The following is a 26,602-nucleotide window of genomic DNA, read 5'->3' on the forward strand; positions in this document are numbered from 1 at the left end:
GCAGCCAGGCCCCACCTCCCCCACCCCCCCATCCCCAGCCCTGCTCTCCACAAGAGGCTCCCTGTATGCATGATGCAGAGGAAGGACAGCAGGAGACTGTTCACGTTTGTTGCATCAGTTGTATATGCTTAGGATCTATCTTAGACCTGCTTTTGTGTCTTCCTTTCCTCAGTCATGTTTCCCATTGCTAAATTCCAGCACCATAGTGCCACCATCGATCATTTCTCTTTTAACTTCTGTACAGACAGTTGTTCAAAGTACCGCCTAACATCCCCATTCCAAACTGCAGTTATCTGGTACCAGAATGTTCCAGGATGAGGTTTCTTCCCTGGCACAGGATCTCAGGGTAGGCTTGGACTTCTTTCCTGAACCGGGTGTAAAGTCTGCATCCAGCATTGAGGATTCTGGGGCACAAACCATGAGAGCTGTAGACAGCCCCCACCACAGCCATCACTGACAGAAGACCTAGCTACCACTTCAGTTTTTGAATCCCATAATACTCAAATTGATGAACAAAAAAAACTGAAGGGGCTGAAAAGCCATTCAATTAGAGGTACATTAATACATCTCATTTTGTATTCTCAATTTTATGTCATGAATTCTTCAGTTAAAATGTTCATTCCATATACATCTTCTAACAAAAAAAATTTTTCAGCCAGAAGTATATAAAAATTAGGTTCAATTTCCCAGGGAACTATATGATTGCAGTTTGAATGGAGCATTCTGAGTCCTTTCCCCTGGGGGCTATTTACAAGATCACTTTTACTCTTTGCTTTTTAGTTTTTGGTTTTTGTTTCATTTTTACTGTTCAAGTTGCCAATTTAAACTTCCATTATGTTCAAAAAACTAAATGTGTAATATGTGTTTTTCTTCTCAGCCTCTGACCAACTTTTTAATAGACAGGCCATTATCTCAGGGACAAGTCTGAGTCCTCGCTGGAATGTCTGGGCCTCTACTGCATCGTGGCCTCCCCTAGCCTCCCTGCCTCCCCTCCTATCTCATGCCAGTCCTTGGACTGTTGAGGACACCTGGGTGCAGACAGAACCCTTTTTCATGATTACATTTCCATGATTATATTCCCCATCACTAAACACCACCATTTCCTTTTTCTTAAGTGCTCTTCTAAATCTTGGTGTCTGGAAACCGTCTCCTTAAATATGAACACTCCCTGGTCCACCCATTTGTTCAAGTCACAGTTTCTCCCCATGACTTCCTGATCTCCACCAACCTTCCCATGGATTCTCTGTGTCCTTCCCAAAGGGCTGTGGGGCTCACAGCTCTTTCTGGATTTAGCATCCCCACTGTTAAGGTCCGAAATTCCCTTTATCTATCTTTGAATATTCTTCTGCATCCTTTGGAGACATCCCCAAAAGACCTCAGTCATTATTATCATAGGTACCTGGCCGTGTTTCTAGCACATTATGGAACCCAAGGATTCCATTTTCTCAAATGACTTCTCTGCCATTTTGTGTCTCTTCTCTGGAATAGCCAAAAATTCTGATCCTGGCAAGATAAACAAGTCGTAGGTGTGTCCCAACCCAGTGTAGCCAAGGTCCCCACAAAGGATGAAGTAGAGTGACTTGATAATTCTAGATACCAAATGTTTTGGATATCATATATTAATATGCTTAGCTTTGCTGAGTTTAGAGAGAAAGCTGCATGCTCACTTCCTTCCCCGGTACGCTCTGGATATCCTTTGAGATAATAACTCCTTGCCACTGCCATGGCAAAGCTGCATGCAAGGGACCGCCTCCAGTCCCAGCTGCCCTCAGCGAGGTCCACAGATTGCGGTTCAGCCTAGGTTCTTTGATTTGCTCCATGTCCTCCATCTGTCCTCTGTATCCTCAACACATGCACATGCTCCTTTTCACGTCCTCTTTCCCTTCCTTCTTCTCCCTCTCATGCTCTCTGTCTCTCCCTCCCTACTCACCCCTTCCCCACTCTCTTTTTCTGTCAGGAAGTTTAAAGCTAAATCAAAATATGAAAAAAAGGAAGTAGCTCTGATATACATATACATCAGAGAAGCATATTTCCTCTTAGCTAGAAGGTGTGATTTACCCCTTAATTTATATAAAATTCAGCTCTTGGAGAGTCTAAAAATGATTCTTGAAGATATCTGAGTGAACATCTGTGCAGTAAGAATGAGGGGAGGTTACTGGTAATCTGTTTTACGGTAGGAATTGGTATTCTCATTTTCTAAGAATGTTTGGCTGATGGCGTTTGTAATGGCCAGGTGTAACTTTCTAGAAGGATAGGGAAAGGTACTTTGCACCCACCCATCAGAAGGCTAGCCCAGATCCAGCATGAGCAAGAAAGTACCTCTAGCCATTTGGGAAAATCTATAGTAATATGACTTTTTTTACTTAATGTTTTTCAATATTGGCCAGTTCATAAGCCAATTTCATATGTGTAACAGTGTTGTATGTGACATACAAAGGGAAACTACAGTAATTTATATAATATATATTTCATTTACAAATATATTTTCATCAATTTCAAATTTATTTGAGTCCCTTTAAACCAGTATTATATTTACTATTAAACTTATTTACGTTTTATCTAATGGCCACGGAGCAAGTAAATCTTTCTGTCTAGGTGCCTCTTGAAATTTTACCCGTTCTGTCAGCTCCTGCTCCAGGCTCAGAAACAAGTGAGCATAAAAAGTCTTCTGACACAGTACCCAGACTTTGTAAGAGAGTTCAGGCTACTGTTTCCTGCCAGTAATTTTTTAGATACAACTGTATCGATTCCTTTTCTTCCTGGCATTCTGTAGCCATCTCTCCCTGTAACAGAGAAAAGCCAGTGAGTCCACCAGCAATACTAAATCAGCCATGGGAAGTGAGACTCCTTCCCACCCACCCACCTACAAATTAATGAGTGCTGAGTGTCTCTGGGTGTGTCATCAGGGAGGAATCTAGTATTTTGAAGAAGGGAAGAGATCTTTCCTGTGTAAGAGAATGTGGAACAATGTATCGTGGCCCTTTTCTAACTCTGTCTTCCCCTTTCAGGTCCCTTTCAGTGCCACCATGTCGCCAGTTCGCTTGCATTCCTCCAACCCCAACCTTTGTGCAGATATCGAGTTTCAGACTCCCCCGAGCCACCTCACAGACCCTCTGGAAAGCTCAACGGATTATACAAAGCTTCAAGAAGAATTCTGTCTGATTGCACAGAAAGGTAACAAACATAACGTGCGCTTTAGAGAAGCTCTCTTCTTTGGTGAGAGTTTACCATTTACTCTCTCCTCCTTGTCTACGTGGTCACGGCAGAAAGATTAAACAGTGTATATACTGATTGGAGTTCTATATACAGATTACAGTGGGTACCATACCTGCCTCTTGGGCATACAACACATCGTAGGTTTACAGTTTTGACTGAACAAAGAAAAGTGTCAGGAGTGGGGAGAAGGAGGAAAGACAGAGTTATCCTAGGCAGGCCAGCAGGACACTACTACTCAACATCTTTCTTTTGGTGTCTTTTAGTTATCATTGATTACATACTTGTGGGTTATCTTTACTTAGCAAGGAACTCTGCCGGAATCTTTCTTTTCCTTTATTAAATAACACTCATCGATTGTACCTTACAGTCTGTAGTTCAGGCGGGGCTCAGGTAGGCAGTTCTTTTGTGCCATGTGGCATTGCCTGCACTCGCTGGCATCAGCCAGGGGCTGGGCAGGGCTGAAAGATCCAAGGTGGCTTCCCCCATATTCCCGGCATGTTGGAGGGATGGCTGCAAGGTTGCACATGACTGTGTCCCTCTCTCCCTCCATGGCGGCTCAGGACTCCAAGGGAATGGAATAGACAGGGGTAGAGCTGCCAGTTTTGTTCAAGGCCAGCTCTGGGAAGGCACAGTCACTTCCGCTACACTCTACTGCTCAGAGCCTCAAGGCCAGTTCAGACTGGAGGGGAGGGGAAGCTGACCCCCCTTTGGAGTCATTTTTTTTAATATTAAATTTTCAATAAGGTGTGTTCAGTTATTGCTGTCAGCCATCCAGAGCAGGGTATAATGAAGAGGCAGGAAAGTAGCCTGTAGGGGGACTGAACAGTCCTGTCTGTTTACCAAGAGCCTGGGTTCCAAATTACCACCCCTGCTTTTGCTATAGTATTGAAGTTAAAGTCACTGAAAGTCATTTTTTGACCAAAGATAGTACCTTCCCAGGCATTGTCTTTTAAAATGTATAATCTCAGGGTGCCTGTGGCTCAGTTAGTTAAGCATCTGACTCCTGGTTTCAGCTCAGGTCAGATCTCATGGTTCATGGGTTCAAGCCCCATGTCAGGCTCTGCACTGATGGTGTAGAACCTGCTTGGGGTTCTCTCTCTCTCTCTCTCTCTCTCTCTGTCTCTCTCTCTCTCAAAATAAATAAATCTTAAATAAAATGAAAAATCTCTTGGAGAAAGGTATACATTATGTTGTTTTCAGTCACTAACATCTTATTGTGAATTAATCACATTTATTTACCCTGGGGGTATTGGTAATAGGTGGTAAAATATTTTGAAAATGTGTGCTAAATAGAACATCTCAAGTGCCCAATAATGCTTGAGAGGCTGGTGGCTGAGGGCATCTCCAGGAATGTTGAAGTCCACAAAATTTTATACTCTGAAACCATCAGCAAAGAGGTACTATGAGATATTTCTTCAATTCTATAACCCTAAAACAGTTGACTAAATCATCCCTCTGTTTTTGTTTTTGTTTTTCCTGTAGATTTCCCAATTACAATTCTGTAAGGCCAGCTGTCTTTCACCTGCTATTTTACTCCTAGTATATTTTTTTAAGTTTATTTATTTTGAGAGAGACAGGGAGTGGGGGAGGAACAGTGGGAGAGAATCCCAGGCAGGCTCCACACTGTCAGTGTGGAGCCCAAGGCAGGGCTTGAGATCATATCGTGACCTGAGCCGAAACTGAGTCGGACGCTTAACCAACTAAGCCACACAGGTGCCCCATCTCCTAGTACATTTTTATTATACTTCTTAGCCAGATGCTAATTATGTCATTAGATTAGAGTAATGCTACTTTCTGTATATAACAGCATAGGATTGTGGCCAGTAAAGCCAGGAACTTCTACTTCTAACAGCAGGGGCAGCAGGTGGTTGTAGAAGCAGGTTGAATGAGACAACAAATGTGTGAATTAAGTATGTATAGCACAGCCTCTAAAGGGAGGTGAATAAATTTGAAGATAGCCCCAGGAAAGTTTTGTGTTTTCAGTTGCAATCCTGAGGTTTTCAGGAAATCCAATTTTCAACAGGATTTTAAAGCCTCTGTTGAAACAGCGTATTTTTTTCCTAACTATGCTTGAAAAAAGGGCTTTTCTATGACTACTGGGTGAACTCTTTAGAAAGAATTATGGATTTTGAAGTGTATGAGAGTCTGCTTTTAGAACTGCCAGTGGGGTTAATGTATTCCAGCTATCAAGTAAGTGACTTTAAATTGATGATGACTGGAACATGGCACATATCAATAGATTTTGACTCCGTTGTGATCCCAGTTTTTCCCTCTTCATTCAGGCCAGTGTTTTTTGCTAAAATTTTCTACTTCTTTTAAAAGCAACCATTCTTAGATAAGGAAATTCCTATTTTAGAAGACTGCATATTATAGAAGCTGTTATTCTAAACATAGGAGTTAGAAATCCAGCCTTCTTTTTCAGAACTAAAGACGGCCTCAGATTTTACAAATGTGTAGTTATACAGAAATGGGGGGAGGAGTTGTTTTTATGATCACATTTACTTTTTTTTTTTCCATAGCTGTACTGAGATATGTTTGACATATACCATTTCATAAGTTTAAGGGTTACCTACTGATTTGATGCATTTGTATATTACAAAATGATTACCCCTGTAACATCAGCTAACACCTCCATCATGTCACATAATTACCATTTCTTTTTTGTGACGAAAACATTTAAGATCTACTCTCTTTTTTTTTTTTTTTAAATGTTTTATTGATTTCTAGGACAGAGAGAGAGACAGCATGAGCAGGGGAGGGTCAGAGAGAGAGGGAGTCACAGACTGAAACAGGCTCCAGGCTCTGAGCTGGTCGTCAGCACAAAGCCCGACGCGGGGCTCGAACCCACGAACCGCGAGATCATGACCTGGGCGAAAGTCGGACGCTTAGCCGACTAAGCCACCCGGGCGCCCCTAAGATCTACTCTCTTAACTTTGAAGTATGTAACACAGTATTATTAACAATAATCACCAAACCGTATAGTAGATTTCCAGAACTTATTCATTTTAAAACTAGAAGTTCTACTCTTTGAAAGCACTTCTTACATCAAGATGTTCCTGGCTGAGAGAGTAATTGAAGTGTTACTTTCAATACCAAATCATTTCTTACTTCAAAGAGAACTAGTCAGGACTTTAAATCAGCCAGTTTTATTTTCGCAGAATTGATAAAATGCTCTCTTTGAGTACCTGCTTTTGGAAATAATTTCTGGACAGTTCTAAATGATTTACATGAGAATTCATTGTACACAGAACTGTTAATATTCTTATCAATGCAAAGTAAAACTTATTCCCGTTTCCTTATAGGAATTATAAATTAATTTTTAAAAAATTGATATTTAAGAATTAATATAAATTTATTTTGTGTCCTGTTTCCAAGTCTTTTCTCATAGGAAATGCTAGAATTTTCACCCTGATTAATTACCATTACTGTATTTGTTCTGTGTATCGGTATTTTGAAAGATTCCATTGTAAGGCTGTCTTGTAATTAGACTGTAAGATCATCTTTCCAGATAAGGTCTATACATGACTTAAAGTGCTGAGAAATTTATAATTTTGTATATTCTTTCTGGATCCATTTGATCTTTGTTTCTCACTTTTTTCCTCACCCAGTGCATTCTCTTTTGAAGTCTGCATTTAATAGCATAGCTATAGAGAAGGAGAAGCTTAAGCAGATGGTTTCTGAACAGGATCACAATACAGGCCACAGCGCGCAGGTGGCACGGCTCCGACAGTCACTGTCTCAGGTAAACAAAGGTGTTTGTTTCACTGTCTTGACACATTCCCCACCCTGTAAGGCGAAGATCGGGGTGGAGGTGGTCCGTCATGGATGGCATGTTCAATCGAAATTCCCCCAAGACGTTGCAGTGGCCGGTTTAAATTTTTAAATTAAAGGTTAAATTAAACTTTTCTTGCAAAGGAAAGAGTCAAGGTAAGAGCAAAAGTCAACGAAACTTGCTTGTAAACATAGACTTGTTATTTTGGCTGATTGAATACTTTTTGATGCCTCTCAATGGTCATTTATAAGGCAATCCCTGGTTTTAAAAGAAGAATCATGCATTATACATGACTTACTCTTTCTAAAATATGTTCTAGAATATATTCCACCCAGTGTTAAATAGAACAGAATCTACTGGATCTTCCACACTTAATATTTTTTTTCCCAGTTACACCACAACTTAATCCGTTGAAAATTACTGATTATTATTACCTATTGTTTTTTCTTTTCTGATTTATACTTTTAGGATTTTCTTCCTATCTAACTTATACTCCCCAAAGCTAGACTCATATATTTCAAGACATATTATGCATTGTAAAATATATTATTCAATATATTCATTATATACTATTCAATACGTATTATATTGATCTTAATACTAATCCTTATATATATCAAAGTTGAGGTTTTTGATAAGAATGCTTTAAAACTGCATGTAATACTTTTTTACAGTGAGCACGTCCTCTGAAATATTTTCTTCATTTAGTCTATAATTGACTTTTAAAAAGTTCTTTGAGAATTCAGTGTTGTTATATGATTTTTGTGTGAGAACTCAGTGTTTATATAAAATATTGTTCACTTCCTGGTGCCTTGGATCAGAGTGAAGGAGCAAGCAAATCCTGGGTAAGTGGTTTTCCATGTGGATCAGCTCCCGCTTGAATAGTTTCCTTCCGTCCCTGAAAATAGACTTGAACTGTCGCACCATGTTTTATGTACCTGAACCGTCAGCTAACCTTCAGTGTTAAGTTTCATGCTACTGCGTATTGTTACCTGGGCCACACTTTTGTTCCCCGTAAAACACTGTCAGCTGAGGTGCATATTCTGCTTCCCATGCAAAACTGGAGGACTCAGGAGCATGAGCATTCAAAGCAGCAACTGTTGTGCCAGTATGCGACGGGGGTTTTTCATAAACATATTTTAATGGTTTGCCCTGGGCTCCTTATTTCATGTTGTCTGTATTGAGTCCTCGGTCTGTGTTAATTGATCTTCTGAATCATTATTCTAAAGTATTGTGAATCAGAAGGATCAAGATAGTGGTTAGGTAATGTGCAGATGTCATCCTGTATATATGTTAAATATACTTTTATCCCCTGAAATGTCGCAGCGTTTCCTTCAGATGTATTAAGTGATAGAGGCTTAGTGGGACAAGCTTGTGCTAAGAAAAATGTATTTTTTTCCTTTGCACAAATTATTTTTAATTTTAATTACCTGGTGCTCACCACAAGTGCAATGCTTAATCCCCATCACCTATTTCACCCATCCCCACCCCCACCCCCGACCCACCCATTCCCCCTCTGGTAACCAACAGTCTGTTTTCTATAGTTAAGAGTCTTTTTCTTAGTTTGTCTCTCTCTCTCTTAGTTTCTTCCTTTACTTGTTTGTTTTGTTTCTTAAATCCCACATATAAGTGAAATCATATGGCATTTTCTTTCTCTGACTGACTTATTTTGCCTAGCATTATACTCTCTAGTTCATCCATGTTGTTGTAAATGGCAAGATTTCATTTTTATAGCTGAATAATATTCCATTATATATATGCCACATCTTCTTTATCCATCAACTGATGGACACTTAGACTGCTTCCATACCAGGGTTATTGTAAATAATGTTGCTATAAACATAGGCGCATGTATTCCTTTGAGTTAGTGTTCTTGTATTCTTTGGGTAAGTGCCCAGTGTATGGCTGCTGGGTCATGGGGTAGTTCTATTTTTAACTTTTTGAGGAACGTCCATACTACTTTCCATGATAGCTGCACTAGTTTCCATTCCAACCAACAGTATAAGAGGGGTCCTTTTTTCACCACATCCTCACCAGCATTGTTGTCTCTTGTGGTTTTTTTTTTTTTATTTTAGCCACTCTGATAGGTGTAAGGTGATATCTCATTGTAGTTTTGATTTGCATTTCCTTGATAATATGTGATGATAAAGCATGTTTTCATGTGTCTGTTGGCAGTCTGTATGTCTTTGGAGAAATGTCTGTTCATGTCTTCTGCCCATTTTAAATTGCATTGTTTAGGGGAGAGGGGCTGCTGAGTTAGGTGTATCAGTTCTTTATGTATTTTGGATACTAACTCTTTATCAGATATGTCATTTGCAGTTGTCTTCTCCCATTCTATAGGTTGCCTTTTAGCTTTGTTGATTGTTTCAAAAGTGTATTTGTTTCTTGTTTGCTTACTTGTTGGTTGGTAAACCAGAATATGAGAAATAGAGATATGTTTTGGAGCATCAGATGAGATTAGAAATAATGATAAAGAGAAATTTCTAAAGTGATTCATTTGTTCATTTATTCATTATATTTCACTCAACTGACTGTATATTAGGTGTAGTGCAAAGTATGGAACACCAAGATAAAAGTAACCCTGACCATGTCCCCATGAAGCGTATGATCTTATTAGTGAGATAAACAGTGTTTACGAAAGAAACAGTTAAATGGACCATGCTATAGTCCATTCAGAGCAGCATATGGGTGGTGCAGATTTCCAGGGCTCTGGTTGTTCAGAAGAATGGCAGATCCCAGACCTCTGAGCAGAGCCACAGATCAGAAGGAACTGAGCCTTGAATGGGGCCTAAGTAGACAGCAGCAGTTCACAAGAAAGGACCTGATGCTAACATGATAAAAATAAAATAAAGAAGAGTTATATCAGCTTTACATTTTGAGAGTTAAATATTTCCTTCTCTTATCAAAACATAATGTACTTGCCTCTAAACTTACAGCTTCAAAAGATTTTTGATGGGTTGTTGTTGGTTTTTTGTGGTTGTGTTTTTTAGGCTGTTTTATACATTTATTTATTATATATTTTTGTGTATTTTATACATTTGTTTTAACCAGAAAGTTCAATTTTATCCTCAAAAAATGTAAAATTAATTTGGGACTATAAAGATAGTTTCTTATACCCTATTCACTAGAGAATTCAGTGCTTCCACTTGTGTGCCATCACAGCATTTTGGCCATGTTCACATACTTGTGTCTGTCCATACATTCCCATTGGGCCAGATGTACCCTCACAGGCCATCCATACTTGTCTCCCCTAAGGCTAGATGGACTCTCTTTTGGAACCCACCACAGATTTTGCTTAGGCATTTAAGTTTACTGACAGTTCACTCCTTTCCAGGGAATCACTATCCATGGCTAGACCACTGGAGAGATATCTGGAGAATGGCAGTTAATTCATAGTGGCTGAAGCATGGGTTGCACAAGGACGAATTAATCTAGAAATAGCTAAGTAGGTGGGAACATGCTCATTGAGGACCACACAGAGGAGTTTAGATTTATCTTGTCACTGCCGGGGAGGCCTTAAAGAATTTTAACCAGTGAGTGATAATGCCAGAAGTTGAAAATAATAGTGTATATATCTGTATATTGGAAAGATTACTCTGGTACAGAATGGAGGATGGATGGAATTAAGTCAAAGCTAGTTGGACAGTCTTAAGATATTCGAGATAACACAGGCCTGAACAGGGAAGTACCAGAGCTGGTAGAAGGAGGGAATGAATGTCAAAGACCCAGGGGGCGGAGGTGGAATCAGCATGACTTGGTTACTAGCTGCGTGTTAGAGAGAGACAAGGAGACAGAATCAAGACTTCTTGTGTAACAGAGTAGTGATGGTTCTTTTCCCTGAGTTCGAGAATATAAGAGAACTGTTTTTTAAGGCATAAATAGTGATTTTTATGGAGACTGAGGTGTCCGTGAGCCATCCATCACAATCAGACATATAGATACAGAGCTCAGGAGAAAGGCCTGGTCTAGAAAGAAGGATATGGATACCCTCGTACATCGGTAAAGTTACAGATACTGATAAATCAGAACAAAAGAGGGTCAGTGGTGCTGCCATATACAACATTAATACTTAAATGACATTTAAAAAAAAAAAGAGAGGATCCTTTGATGGAGACTCAGGGGAAGCAGCCAAAGTATTTAGATGGCGCTGACCATTGAGATCCAAGGTAAAGGGTTTTAATAGACTCAAGAAGAATCTGATTTTGCAACAAACAATATATGGACTGAAAGTCATCCTTGAACTTTGGTAGCTATGTCAGCATGTTAATTTCATGAGGGGAAGAACCAGAGGATGAAGATGGAAAACAATGAACTGATGGAGCCATCTTGGTTGGCCAACTCTGTTTTCACTGTCCCTCTTTTAACACAGTGCTCAGAATTGAACAAGATACTAAATAGCATACATTAAGGCAGGTGTTCTGAGTGTGTCTTTATATCGGCATTACTTCACATTATAGTGTGGTTTTAGATGGCCTGAAGACATCTTTGATCGATATTCAAGTGTCATCATTTAAACCCCCAGATATTTTTCTTATGATCAGTTAAGTCTCTCCACAGAGTGGGAAGGAGAGAGAGAGAGAGAGACTATGTTTAAATAAATTCTTAAATAGTCTAACATTTTTAAAGTATATTTTTTTATCTGCCATAAGTCCTATTCGATATATGTAAAATTATCAAAATGCTGCTTTTCAATAAAGTTTTTAAGTATATCAACCTGGCAAGTTCCATCATCCTTTTCAGAAGGCACATAGCATATAAAGTACATGATATTAGCATTCTTCACTACCTGTTCAGCATAAATTGTTACCTGCCTCGGGCATGTAATAATTTGCAAGGCTGGATGAATTCCTCTTCTAAGTGGTATTTCTTCCCTGACCTATGTCTATCTACACAAAGACATACATAATTCTGTTCTTTTACCTCCACGAAACTTTAAAAGTAACTTTCACACCTGAGAAACAACACAGATGTTGGAGTTGAGCCTGTAGGACAGGGCATTGTATGTGGTCTCTCTCCCTTTATAAGTGACTTTATTTCACAGCTGTAATTTCATGTACTATTTAACATAGTGCCCTGGACACCAAAATTTAATCGTACATAATAAGACTAACATAACTTCCATACCCCCAGGTTACCATAATAATAAAAGGTTTGACTTCACTTGAGTCTATCCTTAATATTCTACACTTTGACACTGTTACTAGTTTGATCTCTGGCCCCAGAATCCATACATAGCTTATGCCAAACGTAGTGGGTGTTGGGTCCATTCAGATGTGAGCAGCAGACTATTACCCTTGTATTCCAGCTAAAATTACTGAATTTCATTAAATCAATATGCTACAGATGGTTAGATGTACCATCAGTATGTGCATTACTAAAAAAGAAAAACCAAAACTACGGTCAATTAAATTGATGGTGCTTCTGAGGTGTTACATGTAGGGGGAAATGTGCATCTTAGACTCAATGAAACATGGTGCATATGGAAAGATAAGCAAAAAAATGGCTTAAGGTACATAGTACCATAATTAAAATCCCAATTGTAGTATTTACCATCCTTCCTGTCTACAACATTTCACATACCCAAAATAAATATCCTGGAGTATTTATTGAGATAAAACTTCTGAGAGTATTACTGAATTCGAGTTCCCTGAGACTTCACAAAATTTGTTGTACATGAGAACACTCCTCACATAATTGTTTATATCTCTTTTTAGCTATCCAGTAAGTTTAAATCGATGTCATTTGGGACATAATTTGGTAATATTTCTTAAAGCCTTAAAAAGATGTTATCTTTGACCCACTGGCCTGTGGTTGAGGAAGTAATGCTGAATGTAGAAAACAATTATGCATATAAACATTCATGGCAGCATTATTTATTCTAGTGAAAATCAGTAATACCAATAAGTATCCAATAATATCCAGTAGAAAATGATCACATTATGCAACTATTAAAGTCATATTTGTGAAGAGTTTGCAACATAAAATAAATGTTTATATTCAAAGAATGAGTAGCAGACACATATGTAAAATATGCACCCATTAAATAATGTGGGAAATGTATAGGAAAAAGCTAGAAAGGAATATACCAAGCTACCAACAGTTGGTTGATTGGGTAGTAAGGTATGAATTTTTAAAAATTTTTTTACTTTTTGCATTTTCCAAATATACTGTAATAGTATCTACTAAAATTAAAAACATAAGGTGGTTTTGAAGAGATTCCCAGGATTTGGTTCTTGATAGCTCTAGCTTTGACAGTTGCCATACCTAGTTTTTCCTTTTGAACTAGTTCTGCTTTTGTGCAAAGGGTTTAAGTCTCTGATGGCTCTGTCTTGCCCTAAGTTTCATATCCTTCTCCAGCCATCAGGCTTCCATGTCTCCCTCCCAGAACCCACAGTTCCATTCAGTAAAATGTATATGCCAGAGTCTCACCCTGTCAAAGGCAGTTCTTACCCACTGTCTGCCAGGGTGGATAGTCAGCTCGGTAGGGATTTGGACACTCCATCAATTCTAGCTCAGGACTTCAAGATGGTAACTTCCTTTATAGATTGGGATGGAATGGTGTGTCTCTTGGATATATTCAGCTTGAATGTATATAAAGGACATGAGGTCTGGGAAAATGAGAATACTTTGTAGAGAGTTTTCTGAGTAGTCCAAGCTTAGTAATCAAAACAAGTAGTGAGAATAAGCATAGAACCTGCCCGGTGAAGAATCTAAGCACAGTTCCTATGCCTCAGGGTACTTCCTCCCTGGTAGACGTTTGGTCCCATACTCTGCTGAAGAGCAAAGTTATTACTGACAAGTCTCCTTAGCTTTTCTTGCTCGTTGGCTGGTATGAGTAGCTGATGATCCACCTCCTTTTTCCTTGCTTCTGCCTGTTCATGATCCTTGGGTACATTCTGAACGTTGTTTCTGCCATCATCTGGGCCCTTCTATGGTAATTATCACTAATAGTGTCATTTCACTGAAAATACCTGTATTCCTCACCGTAAACAAGATTTCCATGATACTATTATGGAGCAAATAGTTGAGTTCCAGGGTGACCCTGACCACTGCCAGAGAGCACTATGCCCCAGAGCTCATGGCGCTCGGCTATAGCAAACTTCAGAAACAGTCTGTATGATCAAGGCAAAAGGAGGAGCCGCCCAGAGAAGATGTGCAGAAATGGACTGTTGCACGCTCAGCTGTCTGCCTGCTTCCACCTTGTGCCGCTGGGGCTGCCAGAGTGGGGAGAGTCTTATCTCCATGCTTTCGGGGCTGCATAACAACCACCTTCTTCTACCACTGAATATGTATCATTAACAAAAATGTTCCTTTTGAACTTTTAGGTCACCCCCTATGGATATTCTGGCTAGAAGTTACCTTGTATGCCTTCACCTACACCTGTAGGCAGAATTACATTTAATGAACATTGGATGAGATAAGAGCTTCAATGAAAATTTAACTTTAAATATCCTGAGCAGTAGTAGTACAGTTGCATTATAAATGGCAAGCCTGTATTGAAAACTCCTCCTCTGAGGAAAACTGTGATTTTCCCTTGCCATTGAGTTTTTGTGCTGTTGTTTTGTTAACTCTGTTCCAGTTACAATGAATGGTACAGTCACTTTGGAGAAACCCTCCGTTGAGATTTGTCTGAAACTGTCAGGTCAAGACTACGATTCTGCAGCTAAAACCATCCAACAGCCCAACACGAGGGCCCCTACTTACAAGACAGTAAAATATATCTGATTCCAAATATTTCAATAAACGAGACCACTTTCGATATTCTTGTGGGCAAAGAAATAACGAAAGAACAAATAAGTATAGGTGTAGTGGTCACAAAAGATAGGAGTAATGAGGTTTGTTTTTTCATTTTGTTTTGTTTTGCCTTCAAATACCAAGTGTTTGAGATTTTGCTCTAGGAAAAACGATCTTGAGCACTTTTGCAGAATATAAAGTGTTTAGGACTCTTACTTTAAAGGACATGGTTTATTTACTGTAAAAGTGATCACCTTTTATGTAACTAACACATCCCTGTTTTCTCCAAGAGCTAGACCCATTTCCTTCCATCTGTAAATGTAACAATGTAAGATCTGTAACCACCTTTAATCCATCAACACTTGACAGCTCACCAGGCCAGGTGTGTTATATTTTACACATATTTTACAAGCTGGTTATAAAGACTTTAAACAAAAGCCAAAAGCTGTGAGTGAACAATTTTCTCCTCAAAAAGCCAAAGTCAGGTTGAAGGGAGAGAGGAGAGGCTGTTCTATGCTTCATGCGCAAGGACTATGTACTACTCAGTGCAAGTGGCAGGTTTAGCCACTTCATAATTTATCCTGGTTGTTTTAATAGATGCAGAGTTAGAATTATATTATGTTTGTATATGTATTGGTTTGCTACATCCATACACTCCATCTGAAGAAAGCAGTGTGCCTGTTTCTGGGGAAGATGCCTTCCCAAGTCCTGACATTTATCTTCCACCTTGTAAGGCATCCACCTCCCTCTTCTAATTGCTGATTTTAATGCGAAGCAAAGGAACTGTCCAGCTTTTTGCTCCCATCCCCTGATCCTTGATATAATTCCAGCTGACTACATCTGTCTTACGTACAAGGAACATGTTCCCGTGCATCGATGTGATGCAGGTACTTTTGTCCACAGAGCACCTGTAGGGAGACCATGCTTATATAAAGCTATTCTCTTCCTGTCACACATACTCAGTTGTTGTGCCAGGTAGTGTTTTACTGATGCCGACTCCGGGTATGTTGAAAGTCATGTGACGTCAATAACTTGGAGTTCGTTTCCTTCCGGTTGTGTTTTCTTTATTATGCTTGTCTTAAGGTCTATGCTGCTCAGTGAAGGCACCTTTTGGTCTGCACTTGAGTTAGTTCTGCTATACTGTCATTTGCATATGCTCCTAGGAAATGAAAATACAACTTATTTTCACTGGAATAAGATATAATACTATAAATTAAAGCCAGGTAATTGTTCATTCCATTTCCAAATAATTTTTAAGAAAACTATCTGGCTCCAAGACAACTTCCAAATTTTAGAAACTAGAACCAAAAAAAAAAAAAAGGAAGGAATCCATAGTTTTGGTCCCAGGCTGTAAAACATAATATATATGTGGTGGTAGACTGGGCTAGGATGTGGTGGGCCTGACTCCAGGGGGGAGAAAATTCTACAAGTTATTTTTTTTATGAAATCTGTGAACTCTTTCAACTCACTAACCTACTAAGCAGGAGTCTTATTTTTTAAAAAATGAATACCTTAATTCTGAGCCATTCACTTCCCTCTTAACAGTAGGATCTGTCCTATGTTGACTCCAGATTATAGCCAAGAACATCACAGACTTTGTTGTCTAATGTGTATTTGTGTGCTTGTTCTGTTTTATGCTTGCTTATTAACTTTAAATTACATGTGCAATTTTTGTTATTTTAAGGCACTCAACCAGAATGCTGAACTAAGAAGTCGGTTGAACAGAATACATTCAGAATCTATTATTTGTGATCAGGTTGTCAGTGTAAATATTATTCCTAGCCCTGATGAGGTAAGACTAATTTTTAATAGGTATCAAGCACTTATTTTATAGCATCTAAGTCTCTGTATATTTGGTGGGTTTTCTTTTTTGCAGTTCTTACACTGTTAAGAAGATTCTCTGCATAAGTTTTTCTGTTGTTGATAGCTCAGTGTTCTTTGGAGTGAAGGATGTACATGAGCTCTATATCATTTCTTCTTGGTGATCAGTGTCTGGTTTTTATTTATATCTATGTTCATCTGATGCTATTGAATATTTAGTTTCTATATCTACTCCAGCTTGTAAATTTCCTGTGTCTGTCACAGTCTTCATTTGAAATGTTCATTATCATCAAATGGTCCATGACATGGTGGGGAAAAAACATTTTTAACTGAGAAGGTGCTAAATCAAAGTTTTCTTAAGGTTTATTTTGAAAGCCCTATCTTAGGAAAGAAATCACCTAACCTTGCTAAAACAATCCTAATAATGCTATTGCAGTTACTAAAAGTGACGATAATAAATAATAATTAGCAGCTAACAGAGGTCAAGTGAATGAATGCTTACTGTGTGCTAGGCCTTGTGCTAACAACTTGACGTGTGTTATTTCATTTGACACTCCAAATGACCTCTGAGGTAGATCCAATTATTATTCCATTTTTCAGGAGAATTTTTGATGTAATAGTAAAAGGATAGGAGAACATTCAGTATTTGAGCTACACTTAGTGTATAATTCTGTTTATAACCCTTTATTAAATTATTATTTTATAACCATGAGAATTTATACTTTTCATCAGTAATATTAGAGCCTGATATACATTAATATATATATGTCAAGGTGAGGATTTTAACTAATGTGATGGTCATATTTACAGAAACACACATATTTTATTAGACATCTACAGGTGCCAAGGTTCTACCATCTAATTGCTTAGGATGTGCCATCCCATTCTTTTTTTCAATGTTTATTTATTTATTTCAAGAGGGAGACAGAGAAAGACAGACAGACAGAGAGAAAGAGAGAGCTCATGCACGATAGTAGGGGAGGAGCAGAGAGAGATACAGAGAGAATCCCAAGCAAGCTCCATGCTGTCAGCACAGAGCCCAACATGGGCCTTGATCTCATGAACTGAGAGATCTTGACCTGAACTGAAACCAAGATTTGGACACTGAACCAACTGAGACACCCAGGCTCCCCAGGACAGCTTCTTTTTGACTTAAATTTCCCACACTATGTCCACTCACCTTCATGCATCACATGATATCTGGTGATACTCATGCTCACTCAACTGCTCAGAATCCAAAATTATCTCCAGAACTTGATCACTCAAAAATTGTTAAGTCTTAGTTTGAATCTTTTCAACCTGAAATGTGTACTATTTTACATTTTATATGTATTATTATATGTATTACTGTTTACACATTATATATATATATGTATATAGTTGACTTATTGAGTAAAAATATAATTTGACATAGTTTAATACTTTAGTCTTGTTTTCTCATTGGTTAAAATTCATGATCAAAGTGAAAAATGACTTATATATTCTATATCAAAAATTAGTTTTATAGATTGTTTTCTTAGCATCTGTCTAGCGGCTTCTACAAATATGTCCTAAGACTTAGCATACTGGTAAGAATATGGCTAGTAACAACAGATCATATATTTGACAGTGAACCTGTCTGCACAATCAAATCAGGGTATTGATAGGGGTTTGAGCTGTTAAACTCCAATTAATATCCATTGAGCATAGATCTGAAATCAAGTCACAGCTTTCAGCTATGCCTTTCAGATTCCTCAGACATAGTAGAAGGAAACTTATGGAATGGTCATTGCTGAGTTGCAAGTGAAAATTACTTGTGGTCACCACTCTTTTAACATATGGTGTGAATTTCTCTAGAAAAATCTGACCTGGCACATCATGGTCTAATTTGAACAGATAGCTTTTCTTTCGAGGGGAAAACGTTGACAGAGAATGCTTGTCTCCTCTGTAGGCTGGTGAGCAAATCCATGTCAGTCTCCCCCTGTCGCAGCAGGTAGCCAATGAAAGCCGCCTGTCCATGTCAGAGTCTGTCTCCGAGTTCTTTGATGCCCAGGAGGTGCTGCTCTCTGCAAGTTCGTCAGAGAATGAGGTAAGGTTTTTTGATGTGTCAACCCCAACTGCTTCTGATAATGAGATTGGGTTAAAGAAAGTAAGACTATGGGACTTTTTTTTTTACATCATAATAAACTTCCCAAATTGTAGGAAAGCCAAAGCATGTAAACTACATTGGTTCCCATTTACGAAGCACTTAATACGTCTGATTGCCAACTTATTTCTTACTTAATTGGATGAATAAAAGGAAAGAATCTAGCGTTTTCTCAGACACTCTTGTACAATTTATATCCCAGGGTAATCAAATTGTTGATGGCAGAGGTTTTTTGTTTTTGTTTTTGTTTTTGTTTTTTTTGTAGAAGGAAACTAGTTAAATGTAGAAAGACTGAGAGATATTGAATATCACCATTTATACACGTGTGTGTGTGCATGCATGTGTGCGTGCACACTCACACACACGTCTTTGCCAGAGACATGAATTTAAGCTTCTCTAGAAAGAGAATGTCTAACATGAAAAGTTGCTCAACATCACTCATCATCAGGGAAATACAAATCAAAACCACATTGAGATACCACCTCACACCTGTCAGAGTGACTACAATTAACAACTCAGGCAACAACAGATGCTGGCGAGGATGTGGAGAAACGGAAACCCTCCTATACTGTTGGGGGGATGCAAACTGGTGCAGCCACTCTGGAAAACAGTGCGGAGGTTCCTCAAAAAATTAAAAATAGAACTGCCCTATGACCCAGCAATAGCACTGCTAGGAATTTATCCAAAGGATATGGGAGTACTGATTCATAGGGGTGCACGTACCCCAATGTTCATAGCAGCACTTTCAACAATAGCCAAATCATGGAAAGAGCCCAAATGTCTATCAACTGATGAATGGATAAGGAAAATCTGCTTTATATATACAATGGGATACTCCTTGGCAATGAAAAAGAATGAAATATTGCCATTTGCAGCAACATGGATGGAACTGGAGGGTATTATGCTAAGTGAAATAAGTCAGTCAGAGAAAGATCATATTTTTTTTTCATATGTGGAATTTGAGAAACTTAACAGAAGACCATGGGGGAAGGAAAGGGGAAGAAACAGTTTCAAAGAGAAAGGGAGGCAAACCATAAGAGCCTCTTAAATACAGAGAAGAAACTGAGGGTTGATGAGAGGTNATGAATCATGGGAATCTACCCTTGAAGCCAAGAACATACTGTATACACTGTATGTTAGCTAACTTGATAATAAATTATATTTAAAAAAAGAAGGATACTGTCTAGAATATATAGTTGGGTCATTATGGTTTTTGGAGGTTACCACTGGCTAACATAAAAACTTTTTTGTTGTTTTGTTTCTTACCGAGGTATAGTTTACACACAGCCTTATTTTAGTTTCAAGTGGACCACATAAGAATCAATATTTGTATATATTGTAAAATGCTTACCTCAATAAGTCTAGTTAACATCTCTCACCATGCATAGTTACAGAATTTTTTTTGTGATGAGAACTTTTAAGATCCACTCTCTTAGCAACAATCAGATATGCAGCACAGTATTATTAACTGTAGTTGTCATGTTGTACATTACATCCCCAGGACTTATTTATTTTATAATTGGAAGTTTGTACCCATAAAGGTTTTTTTGGATTGTTCTTTATGCTCATAAGTCTTGGAAACAGGGAGTTTTCCTTGATCACAATGCAGAAACTGATTGTTTTACTGAAATTTAGAAATTTAGTCAAGCGTACTTTGAATTTTCTTCTTTTCTCTCTTTTTTTCTCTTTCTTTTGTTTTCTTTCTTTCTTTCTTTCTTTCAGCATGGGAGAAGTAGCCAAAGCTCCTTCCCACATAGTTGATTAAAAATTTTGTCATTTGAGGTTGCAAATCTGGTACTGCATTTTTACAAAGGAAATGAAATAGTTGCTAAATGTTATTTCCATATGCATAGAAAATAGATTGGAAGGAAACATCCTGACAATTAGTTCTAGTTGTTTTTGGATGTTTGAAATTATGAGCAATTTTGGAAACAAAAATAAGTGGAAAGGAGAAAGAAATAATGAATACATCTCACTTTTATAATGGGGGAGAGGTGAAATAGAATCCTTGTCTCGGGCACTGAATTTGTTACCACACCAAGCTGTGCACCTGCTTCTCAGATCCCTAGTCACATGTTAACAATTCACAGAGGCTCCCATATACGAGCCCGAGTCCTAGTTTAATTATTCATAATGATAATTGATCAGATGCTATCAGATGGACAAAATAATCATGCTTGATGATTTATATCTCTTTCCTTAAGGCCAACCCCCATGGGAAGCCTAACTCTAGTCAGGATGTTGCTTGGTGAGCAAGGAACCAGAGCAGAAAGAGTGATTCGAGTGAACCAGAGGCTGAGAGGACTGCAATGTAATAGCCTCACCTCTTTGTCTCCCTTAAAGGGATACTCTGCCACATGGACGGAGGCATGCTACCAGCATTTTCTTTTCTGAGTCTCTTTTTTCGGACCTCCCATTGCTGACCAGCCCTTCATCCTTCTTTAGTCAGGTTACAGTCAAATGTGCCTCCATGTTATCTGAGCTCTGACCCATCATCTTATGACTTTATAGCTTATCCCTTTGAAAGCAACCTAATTTCCCTATTTTCAAGTTCTTAGATGCACACCGACTAGATGCCCAAGTACCACTTGTCCCACACACTGACAATACAGAAATGAAGAGCACATGAAGCAGGCTATTTATGTCACAAGCCGAAGCAGCATGGTGGTACCGGCTCTGGGGGAAGAGTGAATCTAGTGGCAGAGAGAAGGATGAGGGCACACAGAGATGATGTATTCACTTTGAGGCATTGTGTGTTTATCAGACCTCTCAGTGGAGTTATCTGGCCAGCATTTGGGTATTCAAATGGGCCCCTGGGTGACTCAGTCAGTTAAGCATCCAACTCTTGATTAGGCTCAGGTCACCATCTCACAGTTCATGAGTTTGAGTCCTGCTCTGGGCTCCATGCTAAGCATGGACTGCTTAGGATTCTCTGTCCCTCTCCCTCTGCCCCTCCCCCACTCTCATGTGCGCACGCCGAAAACATTTTTTAAATTAATTTTTTTTTATTTTAAAAATAAAGCTCAAAGAGCAAACAACTCTGGAGACAGAGCGGGAGTCAACTCAGGATCCACAGAACCAGCTGCCTAGGAGACATTGCCACCTGGGTGTGCCACAGAACCTCTCACTCAGCATGTCCAAAAATGGATTAATCAACAAACCCCTTACACACATACATATCCCAAGTGGGGAGAAACCTGTCCATACTTCTCACATTGCTTATCTAACTGCTCTTCTACCCAAGTGTTCACATCAAATCCATGGGTATTGGCCTTCGCCCCATCTGCCTTACTAGGACTCACTACCCACATTGATTTACTCATTGGGCTCTGTAACATCTGTTACCTAAATACTACCAAATCCATACATTTTCCTACAGCTTCACTGCCACTACTCCAACCCTCCATCATCTCCCCACTGGATTACCTGATCGATCCCCATTACTGCTTTTCCTGCCTCTCCTCTTGCCCGTCTAATCCATTTTCCACTGGATTAGATTAGCCTGATTAATCTTTCTGAAATGCAAATCTGATCATGTCCCTATTCCCCAGCATCCTTAAGATAACTATCTAAACTCCTTAGCTATCATACAAAGACTGTATAATCTGATCTGTCTTCTCAGCTGCAGCCTCTAGTAATTTCTATTCTTCTGGAGCCTTTCAGGGGCCAAATATTTGCTAACTGAATGAAGAAATGCTTATAGCACTTTAACGCATGATTAATCTGAAAAACATCTGGGCATTAGCTGTCTTACATTAACATTTTCCATGAGTGGGAAAAGCATCTGCTTTATGTGATATCTACCAATGCACTTCATTTAATGAATGTTCAGCTTCTTTAAAAAAAAGCTCTTCATGCTTCCAAAATGATCTACTTCCTTTCCTCTGCTATTAACTTGTCTCCACAATATTATATGCCTGGTCACATATAGAAAAATAGATATGTATATTTCTGGAACTCTTTTGAATCCCTAAACTCTTAAAGAGAAATATTTGTCCTCAGGACCTTTTGACCATTGGGAAGAAGGTAAATGGATATTAATCATTTTCTTATAATACTGCAGAACCTTAACTTTATATACAAGACAACACACATGGACCACAGGCAGACTGCTCAGCCTCAGCTATTCCTCACACATATGAGAATGTAGATCTTACTCAGGGCCCCTACCACTGTAGAATTGTTTTACATTCTACATAGACTATTCTAGAAGGAAGTGGGTTTGGGACCATTTTTATCATGTAATAGTTTGGGAGGGATTAGAAATTCAAGAGAAATGGACTCTTTATAGCTTTTTGTAGGATAAACATGAATGTTATCTTAACAAATGTTCAAATAGTACATAAGCCTGCAACATTGATTTCGTCTGAGCAGGCATTTGTCTCTTCTAACATAATTAGGTGTGATTAGCTTTTTAAAGAGAAATCATGTGGAAGAGTTTGATTTACTTTTTTTTTCTATCAAGCTTATGAAGGTGGCTTTCATGTGGCATGATGATTTAACCATCAGCTCTTTTGCAGTTCATAGTAACTGGGAACCAGTTAGTTGCAGTGGGAAAATGTGAATCAGAAAAAGACTTTACTCTCAACTTGCCATCTTTATAGACTTGCTCAGTGGAAAACCACCATTCTTCATTTATATATGCAATAGTTCTATCATTGTTCTCTGTAAATATATTAATCCTTCTCAACTTTAATTTTTAAAACATCAGCGAGAAAGCCTGAATCCTTACAGGCAAAGACTAATTGTTTTTATTATCTACAAATTTAAAACTTTTACATGACAAAAATAAGGCTTAAACCACATTAAAAAATAAATTGCACTCTAGCCAAATGCAATCTATAAGGCAAACTGAAAAATGTGTGAAAGAAAACAAGTTTACAGATTAAAAATAGAACTACCCTTCAATCTGGCAATTGCACTACTAGGTTATTTATCCAAAGGATACAGGGGTACTGTTTCAAAGGGGCACATGCGCACCACTGTTTATAGCAGCACTATCGACAATAGCCAAAGTATGGAAAGAGCCCAAATGTCCATTGACAGATGAGTGGATAAAAAAGATGTGGTGTGTATATACAATGAAGTATTACTCAGCAGTCTAAAAGATTGAAATTTTGCCATTTGCAACAATGTGGATGGAACTAAAGTGTATTATGCTAAGTAAAACTAGTCAGAGAAAGACAAATATCATATGACTTCATTCATATGTGGAATTTAAGATACAAATCAAATAGAAGGGAAGGGAAGCAAAAATAATATAAAAACAGGGAGGGGGACAAAATATAGAGACTATTAAATACAGAGAACAAACTGAGGGTTACTGGAGGGGTTGTGGGTAGGGGATAGGCTAAACGGGCAAGGGGCATTAAGGAGGACACTTGTTGGGATAAGCTTTGGGCGTTATACATAGGTGATGAATTATTGGATTCTACTTCTGAAATCATTATTGCACTAACTCACTTGGATGTAAATTTTTAAAGGAAAAAAACAAGTTTAAAAAAGATAAAATGCAGAATTTAAAAAGAGATTTTTCTATGTATGTTAAGTAAATCGATACTAAAAAGGGATTGATAATACCTAGTGTTTAAGTGGGTGTAGAGAGATAGCTAATGAGAACAAATTACTACAATCTTTCAAGAGAGCAACTTGGTAACATGTGTCTAAAGACTAAATGTGACCCCTTTGATCTAGCAATTTCATAGCTAAGAATAAATGTTAATGAAATTGCCAGACAGAATCACAGAAATGTTTATAAGGATATGCATCCAAGTATTGTCAAATTGGAAGCCATTTTTTTAAGGTTATTTATTTTGAAAGAGACAGAGACAGTGGGAGCGGGGGAGGAGAAGAGAGAGAGGGAGAGAGAAAATCCCAAGCAGGCTCCACGCTGTCAGCTCAGAGGCTGACATGGGGCTCAAACCCACAAAACCGTGAGATCATGACCTGAGTGGAAACCAAGAGTCAGACACTCAACGGACTGAGCCACACAGCTGGCCCAAAATTTGGAAACCACTTAAATGTTGGCTAAGTTCCTTGTATTTTACCTGTATAATGAATTCTGTTGCCTTTCCAAATAAAAATGAAAACTATATTTGTTATAATGGAAATATATTCTCAACATCATAACAGTATATAAACGGACCCCCTTGTTCAGTAACTAAAGATAAATGTATCAATATGTTTTTATTGGCATTTTGAAATTGGGGTAATATTCAAATGTTAGAAGTAGTTTCCACAGGTGATGGAATTATGGTTAATTTTTCTATAATCTGGTTACCTTCACATAATTTCTAATTTTTACAATAAGAATATTTTGTTACATATGCAGGAAAAATGCAGCATTATGTCCATTTTCAAGACAGTAAATGTGTATCAGCAGCTTTCTTGCCTGCAATAGAGACCTTGGTTGTTCCCATTTCTCTGAGTGGCTCTGCTGTCCTGCTCTGTTTCTTACCTGATCCATTTCTAGCTCCTCTTATTAGTACATATGGTGCCCCTTAATTTTATTCCCATGCAAATTTTGCTTTCATTTTATGCCATGTTTTTCTCTTGTAGAGAGTAGCCTAATTCTTGATTTCCCCCATCCCTGGATCTTCCTCTCTCACTCCCAAGTAATCTACCAGATTTTGTCTATTATCTTCAAATGTGGTCTCAAAGCAGCTTCACTTCCAGATCCTCATTGTGGTCACCTTAACCTAAGCTGTCAGTATCTCCTACCCAGAGCTATGTAGCGTCCCATTAGCTGAGCTCCCAAAGGCAAAGCAGCCAGGTGTCTTCCTGAAAAGTGTGACTCTGTCATCCCCTTGCATGTAATAACTCTGTGGGATTATATGGATCCCTTTATATTGACATGAAAAGCCCTTCACCTCCTCCTTTTCATCCCACCCTCTGTCATGGCCACTCAACTCCTGAGCGTCCCTAGAATGGAATGTTTCCCTCGTGTTCCTGCCTGCGTACACTCTCCCTTCCTCCTGTGCTTCTCCCCTTTGTAAATACCTCTCCAATCCCTAGTGCCAATTTTATTTCCTCTGAGCAGCCTCTCTTGACGCCCCCTAGGGGGGGAGTAGACTCCCTCCTTTTTTTTTTTTTTTTTTTTTTTTTTTTTTTTNTTTTTTTTTTTTTTTTTGCCTATTCTTATTGTATTGTGCTGAAATATCCCTGATTATGTACTGGCCCCCAGTTAAGGCAGGGAGCTGCTTAAAGACAATTCTGCCTTCGGGGTACCTGGTAGCTCATTTGGTTAAGTGTCTGACTCTTGGTTTCCGCTCAGGTCCTGATCTCACTGTTCGTGGATTCGAGCACCACATCAGGCTCTGCACTGACAGTGTGGAGCCTGCTTGGAATTCTCTGTCTGCCCCTCCCCTGCTCGCTCGCTCGCTCGCTGTCTCTCTCTTTCTCTCCCCCTCCCCTTCCCTCTGTCTCTCAAAATAAATAAGTAAATAAACATTAAAAATGTTTTAAATAAAAAGGCTGCTGTCAAGCAATGCTGTGTTCTGGCTGATGGCACACACTCTTGCTCAAGAGTTCATTGCACATGGGCCAAGCCCCCTCCTCCCTGTGTCCACGCTGTTTAGTTGGACAACATTTTGTTCTTAATCATCTGATTTTTTGACCAATTAAGATGGAACAAGAATTCTGATCCTTTCTCTGTGCTTCCCTTTTTTAGGCTTCAGATGATGAGTCTTACATCAGTGATGTGAGTGACAATATATCTGAAGACAACACCAGTGTTGCAGACAACATTTCTCGGCAAAGTAGGCATCCTTTGAGCTTCCAGGTTGTTCTCTCTTCTTGCCAAGTTAGAGCCCTGGTGATTCAGTGAACAGTCATTTTCTCTCCTCACTAATTGTTTCTTCAGCATTTTGTATTTATATATTCTGCTGAGGTAAATGGTTGAAAAATCTGTTAAGTTGATGCTTACATGAAAAAAA

At 38.7% G+C, this 26,602-nt stretch overlaps 1 protein-coding gene across 7 annotated transcripts in view; it reads left to right on the forward strand.

The window, feature by feature from the left end:
• Window positions 1-26,602, forward strand: part of OSBPL6 (oxysterol binding protein like 6) — a 211,224-nt gene that overhangs the window by 170,148 nt on the left and 14,474 nt on the right. For 5 of the 7 annotated variants that reach the window (XM_077776286.1, XM_077776285.1, XM_077776291.1 and 2 more), the window contains 5 exons: window positions 3,009-3,174; window positions 6,825-6,958; window positions 16,407-16,514; window positions 18,474-18,611; window positions 26,338-26,425. In XM_077776286.1, the coding sequence (XP_077632412.1) occupies window positions 3,009-3,174; window positions 6,825-6,958; window positions 16,407-16,514; window positions 18,474-18,611; window positions 26,338-26,425 (634 nt within the window). The remainder of the gene's footprint in view (window positions 1-3,008; window positions 3,175-6,824; window positions 6,959-16,406; window positions 16,515-18,473; window positions 18,612-26,337; window positions 26,426-26,602) is intronic. The other 2 variants (XM_077776288.1, XM_077776290.1) reach the window with 2 other exon arrangements.

This window comes from Crocuta crocuta, unplaced genomic scaffold (assembly GCF_008692635.1).
Source record: "Crocuta crocuta isolate KB4526 unplaced genomic scaffold, BGI_CrCroc_1.0 scaffold17, whole genome shotgun sequence".
NCBI classification, from domain to species: Eukaryota; Metazoa; Chordata; class Mammalia; order Carnivora; family Hyaenidae; genus Crocuta; species Crocuta crocuta.